Here is a 19,716-nt window from a genome sequence, read left to right as displayed (position 1 = left end):
CAGGATTTCTTCTTAGGCATGCACAGAATTAGAAAATGCTTAACTCCCAATCCAAACTTCACAACTTAGATCTATTTCAACATGTCAAACCCATCTCAGTCACCCTGAACTGTGAGGGTAACCAAAACTAAATTCAGTCTGTAATCTGAATGTTGCTATTCTGAGCCACTTCTGATAGTTGCTAGTTTTATATAGTGTTTTGCTTCTGAATTTTATCCCTTTGTAGTTACTACCAGTTGGACCAAAAAAAAAAAATCATGATTCTGATCATGCATAAAATGTCAGAGAAAAAAAAATACCCTGAAAACAAATACTTCAAAAACTAAAGGGGCTAAGAAGATAATTATTTGAGAAAAAACCAATAAAGGGTCGAAAATTACAAATGGCCAGATTCTGTCTTTGTTACATAGTTTAAACTATGTGTGTAACTAAACACTACACAGCTGACTTACTACAGTTTCCTTGGTTTGATACCTCATGGATAATAGCCAAAGCTAAGAGTTGACACTTCATATTCATTAAAATGGCTATATGACCACAATTAATGAGATATGGTTCCTAAATCTAGCATGTCCCTACTATATCCAAGAACATTACTTGATTACTTAAAGATAACCACCACAAAACTGCACGTGCAAACAAATAGAAACAAATTAAACTTCAGAGGAGGGTAGGATTTTTAAGTCATTTAAAGTAATTTGTTCCCTATTTTTTCCTCTGATGCCTCACATTGACATGGGTTTCTTTAATTTTGAAATTGTTCCCAAGTAGTAAAAGAAATAATGTTTGACGTTTCTATGAAACATAATGAAACCAAACCCCCATCAAAAAAACAAAAATTGAGAAGTAGGGCCTATTGGGGAATAAATCCTAAATTGGTGGCACTTTGAAGCAAATCATAGGCAATAGTTTTCTTCTGAACAAACTATGCCTTTGGAAATTTTGACCTGAATGTGAAGAATGACGATGAAGAACTGTTGTAATTCTAATAATTAGAAATTTTTAATAATTATGTTTATTATCCAATCACTAATAATGCTGAATGGTTACATAGCACCTCTCCTCTTAAATTACAAAGCTGAAAATACATTAAGCATATTATACAGATTGAGAAATTCAAGTACTGCGTGGCTATCTGACTCATTTAAGGCTACTTTGGAACAAAAGTTCAAACGCCCTTGACTCTGACTAGTGGTCCCATCCATTGAACCACAGTCTTTATTTTGGGAAAAAAAAATTCAGGCCGGTTTCTGTATCTGAATTGGTTCATTCAAGTAGGATTCACAAATGTATTTGTGAATGCAACTTGTAACTTCTGTGCATAAAAGTGTTACCCTCTACACAGCTTACACTTTTCTATTCTTCTGAAAACAAAGTCTCTAGAGACAATGCTGAAAGCATGAAATCCTGATCCACTGAAATCAAGGTGAATTTTGCTATCAACTTCATTGGGGCTCAGGATTTCACCCCTAAAATCCTCCAGCAAACTTATTTCAGTCAAACAAGATACCATGGACACAAATAACTTGGCAGCTACTAATCACTGTGGTTGCAGTCTGCCATATTTAATCACATTAAGTAGTATAACATATTGCGTTTCTCTTTTATATTCCTGTTGGACTACAGTCTGACTCAGTTCATTGGTGAAGGATACCAAGGTGAAAGGAAAGAATAGCGATATATGGCCCAAGAGTAAATTATTTTACTGACTTTTTATATGGCAGAAATGAATACTGGCGTGTGATAAACTTCAAGTTTTTAATGTGGTCAGTGTAACAATGAAATCCACAACAGGAATACCAGTTACCAGTTTCTGAGAATTTGGAGATTGATTATACATCTGCATTGGGAAAACACCTTATGCATAAAAGGATTTGCCTCAGTAGCCACTGGATGTCACTGTTGCACAGGCCTACAGCCAGAGTTCAGTTTTACAGCTCTAGCTTGAGAAATATTAAAGATTTGATGCGCTTAATCCTAGCATAAATTCATTTTGTTTGAGTGATAGAGTGTAACTACAGCATTCAGGTTCATCAAGCTTTACACTTTTTGTACCTAAAAATAGGAACTATTTGATGAAGCTGAACTAGGATTATATAGAAAGTAAGGCATGAATAAAAGAAAGAAATAATTTAATGGAATATTCAGTCATTAAAAACTGGACTAGAGTACAAATGGTTCCAATTACCAAAAAATCCCAAAATTAAATTATCTATCAGTTTCTTTTTGTAATTTTTTCCACAAATCAGTTTTAAATTTCAAATATTTTTCTAATAATGATAACTGATAAACAAAAATGTTATGATAATTTCAAATGTTTCAGAAACCCAAGGATAAAAATGTCTATCAAATTATAAAGAACAAAACTAGATCCAAAAAATTAAATATTTAAAACTGTAAACAAAAGATTCTTGTGAGTATCATTTTAAAACTGTGATTTTGAAGGGTTAGAGGGATCAGAGCCTACCTGTTCAGAGCAAACACTGATTGGCTCTCTGAGAACTATCCAGACGACACTTTCAAGAAGGGGTGGAACAGTAAGAGAGCCACAATATGTCCAGTAGTCCAGAGAGCGGGGAAGCAGACAGGAAGGGTCAAAGTTTGTGAACAAGGCTTGTTTACCCTGGAAAAAAAGAATGTATATATTTTAATCCATGACCACTTCATCAGGAAACCATTTGTTATACAAATTAGTAAATTGCTCTACTGTCACTGATGTAAAAACAATGGGTGCTATAAAATGTTGCTTCCTTGAAAACAATAGGCACAACCAGCCACAGCCTAGGTGAGACATACTAGAAGCCCCCTGGCAGAGACCGTTCCACTGTGGAACAGGGTTTGCAGGGTTCTGGCGGCTTCCATGGTAGCCCAGAGCCATGCATGTGAAAGATCTGTGCCTTTGTGGCATCTTTGCCATTAAGCACTGCAGGAAGTGCCATGATTCCATTGAAGCTTGCCATTACCATAGCCTCCCCTTGACTATCAAGGATCCAGGGATGGAAGCTGTAAGAGAAAGACAGTAAAGCCTGGGAATATATTCCCATTATATTTTAAAAATCACCAGGGGGTGGCAATACGCATCTCTGACCCTAACGACATTCTTCCTCCCCGGCTTTCCCTTCTCTTGTCACAGGGATCTCTGTACTGACAAACTCCTCAGGAGGTTTGATGCTAGAGGCTGACTCTTCACACAAAAGGACAGATTAATTTATACAGGGCCCCCTGTACATTCCTAGAAAACAAGGAAGTCAAACCAGACTTTCCTTCTTTACTGCTTAAAATAAATTTCCCAGACAAAATCATGCAGTTACCCTGTATCAGTGATCTTGATAATAAATAAGATATCAGGGGTTACCATTCACTGTGGCTAATTAACATTTTCTTCCATTCACCTCATGCTGTATGACAGAGAGAGGTAGTTAGCTATGACAGTCTGAAGTTAGGCAGAAGCCAGGACAAGGTGGCTCTTTACAGACTCACTGGTTCAAAAATGTGCAAGTTTTTGTAGGTGATAGCCTATTTCATCAAATGCTGTGAGTAGGAACATTCTGACTACAACAGAGTAATTTAATTACTAATATGCTGTCCTGCTTTTACCATTACCCAACACGATGGCTCCTGAACTGTCCCAGATTAGAGCTAGTCCCTATTTCCCAGCTATGAATACTTAAAGAATAAGAATGTGAATAAGGAAAAGGACAATAGTAGAAATCCTGGAAAACTTCAATGTTCCTTTAGGTAAATAACTTCACCTTGGCCCTGATGGCATCCAAGCGGTCTGTAATTTTCTTTAGTTGAGGGTTACACTCGCCAATCTGTAAACAGAAAAAGGGAAACAATTATTTTCTTAAGGAAAGAATATGCCTTAAAGTTTGTTTCAACTGTATTCACATGGGACCTGATCCTTCACTCATTGAAGTTAAAACTGATAAACTTCAGAGGATGTAGGAATCAAGCCCATAACTAGTTAAATCTACATTCACAGATATTATTTTAGCTATATTTTTAGTTCCCTTTGTTGCAGTAGAATAAAAAAAAATTTTTTTCTAACAGTATTTTTAGAGGAACTGTAACAACCTCAGCTGATTCACATTCAAATAAATTACCTGTAGTTCACACTATAGAATTTCGTTCCTTAAAGTACACCTGAAAATTCGGAAACTTGATTCTCCTGGGTCTAGCTCCTGCTGAACTGAATTTCTTGGCACACACACACAATAAGACATTCATTCAATCAGAATGATGTAAACTGGGAAGACAGCAACATGTATAAAATAATATTTCATTAAAGTTATACTTTGTAATAGCTTGCAGAACCGAGGCAGGGCCAGCATGGATAGCTAATCAATGTCATTGACCTCAGACGACAGTGGTCTCAGACATTAAATTCTCCACTCAGCAAGGAGATTATAAAAGAGTCTTGAATTGTAGCAGAATCATGTAGTTATACAAGTACAGAGAGGGCAGCATGGCAGGCTGCTGGTTTGAAGCAGAACTTAGTTCTGTTGTTTACTTTGTGAAAAAGGAGTTTGATGGGTGGCTGGGGTGTACAGCCACAAATGTTTGTGTACATTTGAAGGTCACAGACAGCACTTTGGAGTAGTGCACTAGCATCCTAAAATGACCATCACTGTACTAATGTGCATTGAAACAGTGATCACAAAATTGCCCAGTATTCTGTCTCCTAATCAAGGACTGGCTTTTGTATTTACTTCTCCTTATATGAAGTCAATGAGGCTTTAGGAGAAGGTGAATTTCACCTGAGAACGAGCAGGTGATCAAATATAGACTTAAGCTTCTTCAATTGCTTTAAAGGAAGGTCTCAAAGGTCTGTTTTCCTTAGACACTGAAACAAATTACAAAGGGTTTGGTTTTTCTGTCTCTTGAAGCCTTCACAATCAAGACTTAGTGTCTTTCTGCAAAACAAACTTTAACCAACAAGTTATTGGGTTTAGTACAAGAGCAATTGGATGAAATTCTACAGCCTGGGTTCTACAGGAGTTCAGACTAGATGATCTGAAACAATTTCTGGACTTTAAGTCTATGAATACAGCTATGAATCATCTTTCAGATGATATGGCAACAAACCTCCCAAATTTGGCACCTTTTTGCCTTTTGAAGAGAATGCTAATATTTTAGGATAATTTATGATAATGCAGTATGTGTTACAACAACAATGTTGTTATATGCTTATAGCACTAGTTTTTTTTTTTTTGTTTTTTTTTTTAAACAGAGACAAAACATTCTTTTCCTACCTTTAAAAATACAGCCATGACAGCCAATCCATCTGGCTGACGAGCAGCCTCAACAAAGCTGGAATATCTGTCTGCATTCCAATGAACCACATGCAACTGAAAGGCAAAAAAGCACAAATACAGTTATTTCTGCTTAACTGGAGCTAAGTTACAAATTAATATATATTGCATGGGTGTTGGATATTCTACTTCACCTGTTCATACTCAGACGCATTTGGATTTTCTAACTGCAAATATTTATTGAAATCTGTAAATATATAATAATTCATACAAATAATAACAAGCACTGAGAGTAGCTGGAATTAAAACTGATACAGAATTGACATAAATTAGCAGTTTTTCTCCAGTATCTTTCATCTTCATGGTGGTTCATTTTAAAATAAAATTTAAAAGAGTAATCCATAGTTATGACACTACAGTATCTGAGATACTGTATTTCAAACAGAGAGCATTTAAAAACAGAGAGAAACAACAGTATCTATGAATACAGCTTAAGAAAAAAACCTGCCATGATACTGTATTTACTCTCTATTCAAAATATTGGGAGATATAAGGCCCAAATTTTCATAAAATTGATGCCTAAATTTACCTAGGCACCTATGATATTCAAAGATGTATAGAACTTGCATTGCCAATACATTTTTTGCTTGGGATGTTTTGTATTCAAATTTTAATAAGCAGTTCAATGACACCTTGGCCGTTTGTGTCACTGAGTGGACGCTCCATGTATGCTGATCCACTCTTGAGAGATCCATTCTGGCAGTTCTAAGATTGCATGATTTGGTCAGGTAAAAACGACTGATCTCTTCCCCAGTATCACACTAGCCCCTCCCAACAAGCAGCCATCCTAAGTCAGGCCTACATTCTCCAGGTGGGAATCCTTAGATCTCTGTGGAAGGAGCAAGTTCACAGAGCACAACATCAATTCTCCCTTGTACAAGCCAGTGCTATTCTCTGCCTACCTTGTTGTAAAGAGCACATATGTAAGTACCTAGATAGATATTGTAGTTTCAAAATATTTTCAAACATTAATAAGTCTCAGTCAGCCTGATCAACAATATTTTCCAGATAAGGAAATAGAGGCTTGAGTAATTAAAAAAAGAGTATAATGGGGGTCCTTCTGATGCTTAGATTTTTGATTTTCTATGGTACAGAAAATATACCACTCCAAGTGATTTAACTCAGTGTTAAGCATGTTCAGCACCTCTGTGAGTTAGGCCCCAGATGCACCCAGAGAAACTGAAGATTCCCAAAGTGGAGGCCACTTAGAAAATATAGACCTTAGTGATGTATCCGAATAAATTGGCATGGGAAGCAAGTGATTATATGAATGAACTAGGAGTCAGGAGGTCTTGTCCAAAACCCTGGTTCACACTCGATTTGGCACTTGCCCAATCTCTACAAGCTTCAGGTGTCCTTATCTGTAAAATGACTCTGATAATACTTGGCATTATGAGACATAATTAATGTTTAGTAAATACACAGACCCCAAACCAGCAAAGCAAATAAGCATGTGCTTACCATTAAGCAAGTACAGAGTGCCATTGAAGTTATTGGGACTCATGCACTTAACTTTAGCTAAGCAAAGACTTAAGTATATTGCTGGATCATCATCACAGGGATCTTTGGAGAAAGCTGCTATACAAAAAAGTCAATGATAATCACTCTTTAGACCAGAAATGAAATATAGGAGTTCATACCTCAATGGTCAGTCCCCTAGATCATTCCGAGAGCATGCACTGGAACTTACAATTTTCACACTGGACCATTCATAGTTTTAGGTTTACATATAATTTTTAAAATAATTTAATTTGAAGACATTACATTTTTTCATACACAAAGAGGAAACAGATACTTTCAGTATGAATTACTTTTATTGTGGATTAATAAAAACAACAAAAACACAAGAAGTAAAAACCCCACAGCTAAATTAACCACACTCCCCCCCCCCTTTAATTTTGCCAAGAGAAAAAAAAAAAAATATCTGTGAAACATTTTAGGGTAGAGCCCCATTCTCAATGGCTTGTGACTTCTCTTTTAAGGAATAGATCCGGTCTTACCACCTCTTGCGCACCGCAGCTTGTTGAAGAAACCTTGGTCTCACCATGCGATGTCTCAAAGTAATGGGACCATGATCCCTCCTTTTCCTGATGTCATCTGGTGTGGCGTGAACCATGTAGTCTTCTTTGCTTGTGAACTAGCTCTTTCTTCTTGCATGTGCCAGTTTGGCAGAGGTTATTTCTTGTTTCACAGGCAACATTCTTCATCGAATTGAGCACTGAAACTGCATTTACAGCTCCTTCTGGGTGTTTTCTTCTGTATGAATAGTGCTTAGCAGCCTTGCTCTTAATCCTGGGTTTTTCCCCAATTCTGGGTTCCTTATCCCAAAACCAAAACGATGTCTAAAGTGCTTCGTGAAGAAGGTTACCAAAAGGACAGGTAGTGGGAAGTGTTTGTTTGTTTTTTGGTTAGACTGGCTAGAAATTCAGAGATATTTTCTCCTTCCATTTGGTTTCTTAGATGGAACATACATTTTTGTTTCAGCTAGAAATTTGGTTTTGGTGCATAATGGTTTTTAAGCACCACTATTAATTCTTTACACTCCATCTCACCTGGTTCCTGTGGAAAACATAAGCCTTTAAAAACTGCAAATGTAACTTTTCCCCACTAGTGTTAGAAAAAAACCGTTTTTTCTGGGCACTGTCTATCCATACAACACTGATCATGCCTCTGCATTGTAATTTGTTTCTCTTTAGCATTATACCGAAACCCTATTTTTCTTTAAAAATCCATGTTTACCCGGAAAGGCCTCTTCACTGTCTCTGAGCTATTTGTTGTTTTAGATCCCATTCTCTTCACCATATTTCCCACACACAGAAAAAATAGATACTTTTAATCTGGATGGTTTTATTGTAGTTTACTCAAAAGCAACAAATAAGAAAGAGCAAAAGTAAAGCCTCCCTGAGAGAGCACACTGCATTTCTCTTCTGTGACATTCTGCACTGAATGGAACACAGTAAAAAGCTACCTGTCTTGTTAGGCAGTATAGTCCTTTAAAGGTATAATGGTGCAGCACACAGAAAACAAAGAAATAAATGTTCCACAAAAATAGCCACCTTGCTCTTCAACAAATAGTAAAATGCACAGGCCCCTGGTAAGGTCAGTTAAATAAAATTTGTAGTTTCTAGGGTGGACTGATTTTGAGAGAAAATGTTCTTAGAAAAAAGATAAAAACAAAACAAAACCATTCTCAAGCTATTAAATATCTCTGAATTTTCAAGTTACCATCTCTCATGTACTTCCTGTCTTACCCTCTCCAAAGTTGGAAAAAAAAAGAAAAAAGAAAAATATATTTTGGAAAAGAATCACATATAAAAGCATTTCCAGAATACTGTTTTTGTTCTGATAAAGGTTGGGGGCAGAAAAGGTGGGGAGTACAAAAAATAAAAATAAAAAAAATATCAGGCTTATAATAAAAAATAGGCACAGCTTTAACTACCAAAAAACTGTAAAATTCACTGGAATACTTTACCTCCGCTGCATACTTCATTCCATCCACTGCATGCTCAGAACCAGCATCATCACTGGAGCCCCAATGAAAGTGAATCTGTCGCAGCCTGTAGGTTCCTGCAAGTGGTCCCCCTCTCAGCACTATAAACCAGATAAGAGGACATTTTTAATCCAGGGAAAGTACTTTATTATAAAGCCCTTACCTACACTTCCATGCATACCTGACACTTCATGCTCCAAACTGCTGTTTCCCTTTTCCCCCCAAAAGACATGTCAAATAGATTCATTCTCTTTCTTTTAAATTTATTAACAGAATATCATTCTGTTCATCAACAGAATGTTCCTTCCAAACTCAGGTTATTTATGTTACTTAATAGATTATTGCCCACTAAAAAATGAGTTGATAGCACAAGATTAAATTTATTTGAATTTAAATAGCTCCACTCTATAGTATATGGAAAATTCTACATCCCTCCTCTCGAGGTAAAAAGAGGTTATGAAAACTATCATTATTTTAGTGCTGGAACAAAGAGAGGGCTTGGATTCTCCCCTCCTTAGGCAGTCTGGCAAAACCAAATTAACTCAAGTGGCAAGTTAAGGTGATCCTGATGTTCTGCTAGTTGTGAATGAGGGTTGCTCATGGAGTTTTAAGACTAGGTTAAACAAACAGTTCCACACGATGGCTTAGATGGGGATGATCCTACCTTGAGCAGGTGGACTAGGTGACCTCTTGAGGTCTCTTCCAGCCCTACTTTTCTATGATCTATTTGCTTAAAATTCATGTCAACATTCTTCTGAATTAGTTGGAACCCCAAATGCAACTGCACTTTGGTTTTCATAAAGTGAAAATAAGTATAAATCAAATTAAACTAATAAAGATGCTGTTCTGTCCAAGTATAAAAATAGTGATATTCAAATGGTCAATAAGCGGTGCATTATGAAATTATGTAAGGGTGTTTCATTTTGGTTTTGTTTTAAAACTAGAAAGGGACCCAATCCCAAGCTCAGACTGTCATATCCAGATCTGAGTTCACACCTGGTGCTTCTCTCTACCAGCCTGAGTGAGTACTTTACAACTTGTCTTGATTTCAAGCCTACCTTTAGTGCCCTACCTCCACCCAGCCTTCCCAAGTTTGGGAATGTGGATCTTTCTGTCTCTCACTATACTCCATTTAGAGATATGTAATATGATAGAGGTATGTAGGAAAAGAACCAAACTTGTAAGGAACAGACTGACTAGAAGAGAAAGGTAGGCATTAGACTAAACAGAGATGGAGGATAGAAAGTGGGAACAAATAAGCATTTGTTTGGCACAAAAACCAAGATCATGAGACAAAATTTTACCCAGGGATGCAAAGTGAAGAAATTATTTTATTGCCTATGAAGGATCTGGGTAATAAACCACAGGAATTATAATGGGTGGTTTAATAAGCACTTTGATTTACTTGGTCCAACTGAAAGCTAGTGGGAAAACTAGCATAACTACTCTGAAAGGAAGACCTGACTGTTAAAAATATTGGACATAACTTATTAATACCAAAAATCAAATAAGCAAAAAAAAAAAGGGGGGGGGGAAGGGTAGTGGTATTTAGAAAAAAGTATTGCTGTTTATCTCTAAGTCACTGAGAACCTGGAAGCAAACGATCTTAAGTGCTTATTCTTGTAGATAAAGCACAAGATGGAGTAGTAGCTAGTACCTGATTCAGGCTATCAAATGACACTACAGAACATGGATGACCAGCTCCTCAGGCATTTGTCCATAATGTTTAGGGGAAAAACAAGACATGACATCGTCTTGGCAGACTTCCATATAGAGGTATCCTGCTGCCAATGCTAAAACACACTTTGAATATATAAATATTTACAGATCACAATTTCCTAACTCAGAAAGTGTTGCATCCAATAGAGGACAATTCTGTGTAAGACCTCATCTTGGCAGAATGAGGAACTGATCACAGAAATGTCTGTCTCCATGTCTGCAGGAACAGGACAAGTAGAAATGGTCTTAAATTGCAACAAGGGAGATTTAGTTTAGAGGTTAGGAAGCAGGTTTGTGGGTTTTTTTTAAAAAATGATGAGGGTGGTTAAGGTCAGGAACAGATTACCTAGAGATGTTGCAGAATCCCCATCATTGGAAGTTTCTGAGTGCCGGTTAGACAAAACTTGTCTAGGAAAGTTTAGACAAGGGGACTAGATGACCTCCTGAGAAAGAAGGTTTGGACTAGATGACCTCCTGAGATCTCTCTTCCAGCCCAATTTTATATGATTTTAACAGAAATTTAGTGATTACCATATTTACTTGCATACCATTCCATCTTCCCCCCTGCCTCAAAAAATCAGCCCTCCGAAATTGGAGTGCATGTCTTAAGCAAGAAAGGTAATTTTTCATTGCTGTAATAGAAGCATGCAGGCACTGTGCTCTAATGGCTGCTAAGATAGCTGCCACTTGCCTCTGGCCTTGCATACAGCAGGGGTGAAGTCCTGTGTTAACTTTCTCACAGCTATAGCTATTTGTTCAGCACTGAAGCTTGTCCATGAAGGAACAATTAAGCTGGTTTAAGGCACGTGAGCTGCTGCATGTAGTCTGTAGTTTTTAGCAAGGCTTCTGGTGTGGAAAAACACTATTATTTATAGGAACTTACATGGAGAACTATCTACAGTAAAGTAATTATAATAGTCTTGCTATTGCCCTTGCAAGGGTCTAGGGCTTAGCCTTTTGCAGTCCTGCCACACCAGCAAGTTTCTGCTGCCTCACCCAGAGTGTTTCCCAGGATGCTATACTTTCTGGACACTGTTTCCAGGAGGACTTACTCCATGTCACAGTCAGCCATGATTCTGGGAAAAATTTTTTTTTTTTTTAAATACATTCTGCCTTCCAGAAACAAGATGTGCATCTTATTTTGTTTGGAGGCGGGGTAGTATGTAAAAAAAATTATGGTAAATCTAAGTAATAATAATTTGACTCCTTTTCATGTACAAGCAGAATAAATGGTCTGATAAATCTCAAAATAGAATTGTAAATCCTCATCCAGCACGTGGGTTTCATGGGGCTGTCCCAGAGACCAATTCTTGGCTGTATGCCATTTAATATTTTAAATCAATGACCTGGAAAAAAAAATAAAATCATTACTGACAGTTTGCAGGTGATACAAAACCTGGGGGCAGGAGGGTGGGGGAGGGAAAGAATGATAAATAATGAAGACAGTTACTGATGCAGGGCAATTTGGATCACTTAGTAAACCGGGCATTAGTAAACAATAATACTTTAAATATGACCCAATATAAGGTGCTATATCTATAACTGAAGAATGAAGGCCACACTTGCAAGACAGGGCACTCTATCCTGGGAAGCAATGATTCTGAAAGGCTTTTGGGTTATGACACAATCAGCTGATCATGAATTGCCAGTGCTACGCTGTGAGTAAAAGGGTAATGGAATCCTTAAATGTATAGAATGTGGGGATACAAACAGGGGTTTAGGAGATGTAGGTAATTTATGTTACCTCTGTGTTTGGCACTGGAGCGTGTGCTACTGGAGTACTGCATCTAGTTCTCATGTACACACTTCAAGAAGAATGGTGATAAATTGGAGAAGGTTCAGAGAAGAGCCTCAGAGAATAAATAAAGATCAGGAAAACATGCTTTAGAATGAGAGACTAAAGAATCTCAGTCTTCTCAGGTTAACCAAAAAAGAGATTATGGAATGACTTGAACCACGAGCATGATCATGGGATACTTCGATTAACAGGCTCTTCTCTCATGCAGACAAAGGTATAATGAAATCTTATGATTAGAAGCCAAAGTTACATAATGTCAGGCTTGAAAAAGGGTGATTTTGTAAACAGTGAGGGTAATTAACAATTAGAACAACTTACCAAGAGTTGTGGTGGACTCTCCATCGCTGGAAATTTTTAAAAAAAAAAAATCAAGACTGGATGTTTATCTAAAAGATATACTCTAGTTCAAGCACAGCTATTACATTTGAAGCAGAAATTAATTCAGAGAAGTCCTGTATCCTCCGTTATGCAGGAAGAATGTCAAGGCCAAAAGGGACTGAAGTCCATGAATTTAGGAGTATGGGCCTTGATCCTCCATAAGGCCCACTACATGCTGGGTTTAGCCAGGAAAAGGAGATGTAAAGGGAGGGGACACATTTGCAGCTTCTACATCCTAAGCCAGTCCAGTTTCTGGCCTACTTTAAAAATCGCCTCAGACTGATCTAAATAATATCAACTGGCTATAGGACTGGTATGCTAGGTGGGGCTCACTCATGCTCTGTGGCACTTCAGACATCCTCTTACAGTGGTATCCAGAGGACATGTAAAAGAGCTGGCGCCAGTTTTGCAGCATGTAGAGACTCCCTGCAACAGGAATATTCCCAGCTGGTTAGATTTGCTGAATTTATAACCCTTTCTTTCCATCAGTATATTGAGAAGAAGAGCAAAAGTATAGAACAGAAAAGTGTTACAGGAGCATAGAATAAAGCATTCAACAATCTGGAAGGTAAAGTAAGCAAAGGAAAATTAAACAGTTGCCTTAAAGCACTCTCATTCCTCTGTTAAGTAGGAAGGCAGGACTGTACAAGACTCAGTTTGTCTATAATTTACAGGATATTCTAAATTTTACAATACACACAAAATATCCTTGATCTTACTGTTCCTCCCAATGAAACAACTTTATGTGCAAAGATATGTAAATTTCACATGTATCAAATAGCAAACTGAATATCAGAACAGTTCCCATTTCTTTGAGTTGCTTTTCTCACTGGCTTTTATTAAGATAAACAAAGATTTATTTCAGCAACCTTCTCCAGGTGACATTAGCAGATTAACCAGAAGAGGTTTTTCTTATTCATGAAGGACTTGCACTTTTACTGTTTAACAGAAAGCATTTTGTATACCACCTTGCCTTTGAAGTATTTGGAAAGCCCAAAATAAATGTTGCAATATTACAAAGACCAGTTTTCTGAGTGCACATAATTGTTTGCAAAAGGGGTGTCCATAAAGAAAAATAAAAATAATGAGATAAATACATCTGTCAAAAATAAATGGAATCACTAAGCATATGGTTTCTTTTGATGTCTCTTTTGATATAACAAATCTAGAGGTGGAACATAAATCAATCAACCTGCAACTAAATGCAGGTAAGAGATTTGAGTAATTCAATTCAAATGGACCTGAAATGAGAGACAAAGGTTCCATCTACAAAATGAAAGAACAGCAATTGAAATCTATATTAAAACACTGGTGAAACAGGAGTACAGGTATTGTTTAGCCGTGTCCTGCGGATCAGACCATACCACACAGGAAGAGAATTAAGCCAATGTGAGCAGCCCAGAAATTCTTATAATAACTATTTATAATTTATGCAGAAATAATCTCAAGATTGCAACATACTGAAAGACAGGAAAACACCTCTCTTTCAGATAACTGAAGTGTTACTGTTTGAATACTCACGTAGTCTCCAGAAGAGACAGGGTATACTTTATTCAGGAAAGAAAATACACTATTATAAACAGCACAAACCTGATTTGTTTTCTGCATCATCAAATTCCACGCTAGTGGAATGTCCATTGTTGAGAATGACTTTAGCAGAAGTTGGATCATAGTTAGGACTAATAGGGCATAAAGAGGGGTCATATTTGGCTTCTGTGGTTTTGATGTCAATGGGGGACTGACGGTCTCCATTAGCAACAGGGAAAACCTCCTTCCAACGAGAGGGCCCTAAAATTCAAGGGGGAAAAAAGGGAGAAAAAAGCTTGATGTTAAAGAAATTGTTTCCCATTTGACAAAACCAAATGAACTGTCTAGTAAGAAAACAACATATAAACCATATTAGATTTAAAAACAAAAATTAATAAAGCAGAATAAACTATACAGCTCTGTGACTGCTCTCCTCACAAATCTCTAGTTGATTAAACATAGGTGCAGGTTACAACATTAGGTTTGTCACTTTTTGCTTCTTTTCTGACAACAAGAGAGCAGCAGACTCCTATAATTAACCCAGCTGGTATATGAGCAAAGCATCTCACTAATAACTTTCTTTTTCCCCCTTTTCCAATCCAGTATCTTGCCTCTGGTGTATCAAATACTCCATCTGCAGACCATAAGAGTCCCCATTTTGGCCACATCTAGATCACATTTTCCACAAGTCTCTTTATTGATCTTTTCTGGTAACTGGGTTGCCATGAGGAACAAGGAGGCAGCCTTAGTAAGCATGATTGGCAGCAGTCATAGCACACAGGGGCCTCATCTACACATGCCAATTAACAGCATATTAGCCATTTTTAAGGCACATTAAGGGTGAGGGTCTACAGGCATGTGCCCTTAATGTGCCTTAAAAAGGGCGATTTTAGGCTATTTGTGCCTAAATTTGATACCTGCAAAAGCAGATATGAAATTTAGGCGCATATACTTAAAGCACCTTAACACAGGTGTAGATGCACCAAGGTGCATTAACGCTGTGTATTTGCATTGGCGACGCATAGGGGGTGCATGTGCACACCCCGAGCGCAGTGGCGCACCCCTACGAAAAGGTGCGGCTGACACTGTGGGCAGTCACTGCTCACCACCCCCCACCCCCACCTGCTGCTGACGGCGTCTGTGGGCAGTCAGCAACCACCGCTGCTGGCAGCATCTGCAGGTGGTAGCTGACCCCTGGCTGGTACTTGCAACCCCTCCACCACCAACAGCACCAGTGGTGTCTGCAGGGCCTCCCTGCTTACTGCTGCTGTGCTGCCATACCCCCCCAGCCACCGGGAGCACACATCGTTCATGTGTATATGTTAATTGACTTCAGTCCCAAGTTGGTCCACACACTGTGTTAATGTGCCTCAGCACATACATGTGTAGACGCGTGCCTAAATTGCTTTAATATGCATTAGGCAAATGCACATGCTCATTAGACATGTGTAAACACACATGTAGACATGCCCAGGCAGTCTATCAAGTGAACAAGACTATAGTAGAGACGATGATAAATCAGGCTAGCTTCCGACACCCTTTAGTCATGGCGAGTAGGTACCTTCTGTACAAAATCGGTCCATCCTAATCAAGAGGCGCATTCATGGAGCAAGAGTTAGAGAATCTAGGTCACAGTATCTTGTGTGAACCCTGTCTTTATACTTGGATTAAAGTGTAATCAACTCATTACCTTCCTTCATTCAAACTATCAATACCTTTTCCCTACCCACACATTTTCATTTCTTCTTAGGACATTCAGTGCTCTATGATTAAATCTGAGAGGTGTCAAGTATCTTTTACTCTCAGTTATTACAATAAAAGTGAATGGTGCTCAATAACTCAGAGGCCTTAAAATAGTGCCAGCTTGCAATGTCAGTGTGTAAGAGAAGCTTCAAGAAGGCATTTCTTTCAGAAACCTCTCTCTTGTAAGCACTTTCATGGTAAGTGTGTAGCTGTTCTGGACAGCAGAGGGGAAGTGAATAGAATTTTGTATAAGAAGAATAATTTATATATCAGATATCAACATGGCTACAGGCAGAATGTAGGCAGGATCTTTCAATCTGGCACTTGTCCGAGGATACCTTTTAGTTATTAAAATAGAAATCACAAAACCCATTAAATAAGCACCCAGCAGGATTTAAGACAGAATACTAATTTGAAATGTTCATTTATGAAATCATAGCCAAGAAGTTGCAATTCTCTCTCAACTTTTTATGTTCAGCCCAAAACATCTAATGTTAAAACTAAAATATGTAATATCATAGAACCATAGAAAATAAGGGTTGGAAGGGACCTTAGGAGGTCATCTAGTCCAACCCCCTGATCAAAGCAGAACCACCCCCAGTATACTAAACTGTATAATGTTTAGATGGATTCTAGTATCATAACATATACAACTTACAGTTACAGGATGCAGATGAAGCAGTATATGCCCACACAAATCTTCTCTCTTGCAATTTAAAGTTGCTGTGAGATAGCTTACCCAATACTTTCTTCTTCAACACTAATAAATGTCTAACATATTTAGTATGTCTAACTTTTGTAGGAAAATGAAGGATTCATAATTACTCATTTATGTTGCTAGGTCTTACCAATAAATCTGTGCTCAAGGACAATATTATTAGTGTAATTATGAACATAGATAATAAGCTCCATCCAGTGAAACTCTGATGCAAAAAAGAAATGACTAAAACAAAGCAAGGCCTTTGAAACTACAGCATGGTACAAAAGAAATCTTAAAACAAAACTGGATACACAAAAATAATTTTTAAGTACCACTAAATATTTGGCAGTAAAGTGCTTAAAGCACAACAAAAACAGATCAATAATTTATTCTTTACAAAAACTGGCAACTACAAAATCTTAAATTGGGAAAAAAAATCTATTAATTATTGTAACAAAGCCTAAGTTAGCTTCTTTGGTTTTTTTGATATAAAAGAGGACTGGCCTACAATTTTGTTTGGAGACAGTTTAGATTCATAAAAGTAGAATGCATTGCATAATTGAACATCCAAGATTTTAAATTATCTTTTAGAATCAAACAATATTTAAATATGAATACCGCGCTCTTTCTTTCTAGTACAGGTCATCAGAAAATACCATGCCATTCATCGGTAGAGATTGTTGAAGACTATAAACAATCATATAGAGGCAATGACCAGGATTTATCCATCTGTCCAGAAAGCTGCGTTCTTTTACTAGGGCTACAGAGATCAGTCAAGATTAGACTTCAGTCCACTATACAAAGGGCCACAGCCTTTGGAGCACAACTTGAAAAATGGCAGTAATGTGTTCACAATTTGCAAGGTACAAATTCTATCAGTGCATCAAGACTGCCACTGGCTACCTGCTCGTTTTCAGATGGAGTTAAAAAGCAGCATTTTTTACTTATAAAACTAGGGGTGCACTGATATTGGTTGGTTACTGGATTGGCACCGATAAAAGGAGAAATTACATTATTAGCTATCGGCTTTTTGGTCATTGTAGCCAATAGTTACAGCCATGTGCCCGGAGCACCGTAGTGAGCGTAGTCCGGTGCCTGTGCCCCACTGCTAGCCCAAGCCTGTGGCAGACTACAGGTCCCGGTGAGCGGCAGGAGGGGAAGGGTGCGCTGGGGTGCTGCACTCAGCAACAAAGAGACTGTTATTGGCTCATGCTGCTTCTGCCAATGCCATGGCAACACCATACACCCGGCAAGGGTCTGAGCACCAGGGCTGCTGCAGAGAAATTGCGCTGTGCACAGAAGCGATAATGCACCGTGTGAGGGACACTGCTCCACCTTTGCAAAAGCAGCTTCTCCCCAGTGGCTACAGGAGCTCAGCTGCATGGGGCATGCCTGGGCTGAAGCGTGGTGTGCTCTGGGGCTTCAAATGCACCTAGCACTGCTGTCCATGCAAGGGTCCTCCCCACCCACTTGGGATGGCAGCACAGGCTGCACATGAAATAGGGTTGCAGATAGGAGCTGTAGGCGAGAGGGCAAGGTGCATGAGAATAACATGGTTACCACCTTCCTTGACAGCCAGAACAGACAGGAGGTGTGTGCTTGTATGTATTATAAATGCAAAACAAACAAACAAACAAACCAGGTTTATTTGTGTCTAGTTCAAAATGCCTTGCACTATTACTAAATATCAGTTACGTGATCAGCACCGGCCAATATGGTTGGTTAATCATTGGCTGTTGGTATCAGACAAGAAAATCTGTTGGTGCAACCCTGGATAGCTTGCAACCGTTCTATCAGAGGTACTCTATGCATCTGAGAAAAAGGGTTTAGGAAAGGAACTAGCTTTATACTTGTGGAAACAGACTTGTATTTTCTGGAAATTGAGAAGAAGACATTTCAGAAGTTTCTGTTAGGCAGAGGAAGATGTCAGCTGGCTGTGTGCATCTTTTGTTGAATCATATCCTCCTTTATTTTTAAATAACACTTATATTCCATGTTTATCCTACACAAGCATCTTCAAATCGAAGCTGAAATTGCTAGTACATCAGTCCTCTTCAAACATAATGCTTTGCAAAAATTTTAGAGCCATTTTGAATGATATGCAAAATTAAGCTTGCATTTCTCAAACAATAAACTTATCCATAAGGCAGTGATATGATAGAGATACAATAAACAAACAAACAAACAAACAAACAGAAAAATCGTACTACTTTATCTGTAACAGACAGTTTCCCTTTATTTCAGTCACCACAAAGAGCACTTTAATCATATATTGACTGCAACAGCTTTACAACTTTCTTTACAGTCATGCAGTTTGCATAAACAAGGACTTTCCAAATTCCTCCTTGAAAGTAAGCATCTACTAGAAATGCAAATTAGAGAAAACAAGATATTAAAAGTGAAGTCCCCCCACCTTTGAAATTAAGGGCCCAATCATATCAGGAGCTGAGAACACTTCTCTCTTTCAGGGGCTGAACACAACAAAAAACAAAACAAAACAAACCCTATTCCAAGTGGTAGTCAATTTTCAGTATTTCATTGTTGTGTATCAATGCATGAATAATCACATGTTCAGATAATGAAATAAGAACACATACAAAGAAAAAACAAAAAATAACATTGCTTCAAAGGACCCTACTTAGAATTGAAGACAGAAACCGTATTTACCTGAAGCCAAGATGACTCTGAATCTCAGACAACTCCTCTATAATTAGATTCCTTACATGGAAAGTTTATGAATTGGTTATAATTCTACATATATAGAATCTAATTAAATTCAAAGTCATCTTCGTTTTGGGTAAATCAGGTTTTTGGTCTTCCAATTCCAAGTATGTTTCTTTTAAACAACGTTAATTACCTAATTATTAGCTGATTGTTTAAAATTCATCCCCTGCCTGCCGCCCACCAATGAAGTGGGAAAGCAGTAGTAGGGGGCAGGCAATAGGGGGGACAAGCAACTTGACTCCTGCCCTTTGCCCTCCCATACCTTATGCCCTGCCAATTGCCCCCCCCCACTTGCTCCCCCTGCTGCTTGGATTGCTGCCCC

The 19,716-nt window shown here is 38.0% G+C and overlaps 1 protein-coding gene across 3 annotated transcripts in view; it reads right to left on the bottom strand.

Moving 5' to 3' along the window:
• LOC109320034 (carbonic anhydrase 13-like) overlaps window positions 1–19,716 on the bottom strand; it is a 52,824-nt gene that overhangs the window by 29,729 nt on the left and 3,379 nt on the right. For 2 of the 3 annotated variants that reach the window (XR_002103705.1, XM_019549957.1), the window contains exons 2-6: window positions 14,291–14,488; window positions 8,788–8,906; window positions 5,256–5,351; window positions 3,753–3,815; window positions 2,468–2,623 (exon numbers count right to left, since the gene is read on the bottom strand). Coding sequence is in view for 2 of the 3 variants with exons in the window: in XM_019549957.1 (XP_019405502.1) it covers window positions 2,468–2,623; window positions 3,753–3,815; window positions 5,256–5,351; window positions 8,788–8,906; window positions 14,291–14,488 (632 nt within the window). In the remaining variant the exon portion in view is untranslated. The remainder of the gene's footprint in view (window positions 1–2,467; window positions 2,624–3,752; window positions 3,816–5,255; window positions 5,352–8,787; window positions 8,907–14,290; window positions 14,489–19,716) is intronic. The other variant, XM_019549969.1, reaches the window with a different exon arrangement.

The sequence above is a fragment of the Crocodylus porosus genome, unplaced genomic scaffold (genome assembly GCF_001723895.1).
Source record: "Crocodylus porosus isolate Cpor-Errol unplaced genomic scaffold, CroPor_comp1, whole genome shotgun sequence".
Taxonomy (NCBI): domain Eukaryota; kingdom Metazoa; phylum Chordata; order Crocodylia; family Crocodylidae; genus Crocodylus; species Crocodylus porosus.
This window is presented reverse-complemented; position numbering and strand designations above follow the sequence as displayed.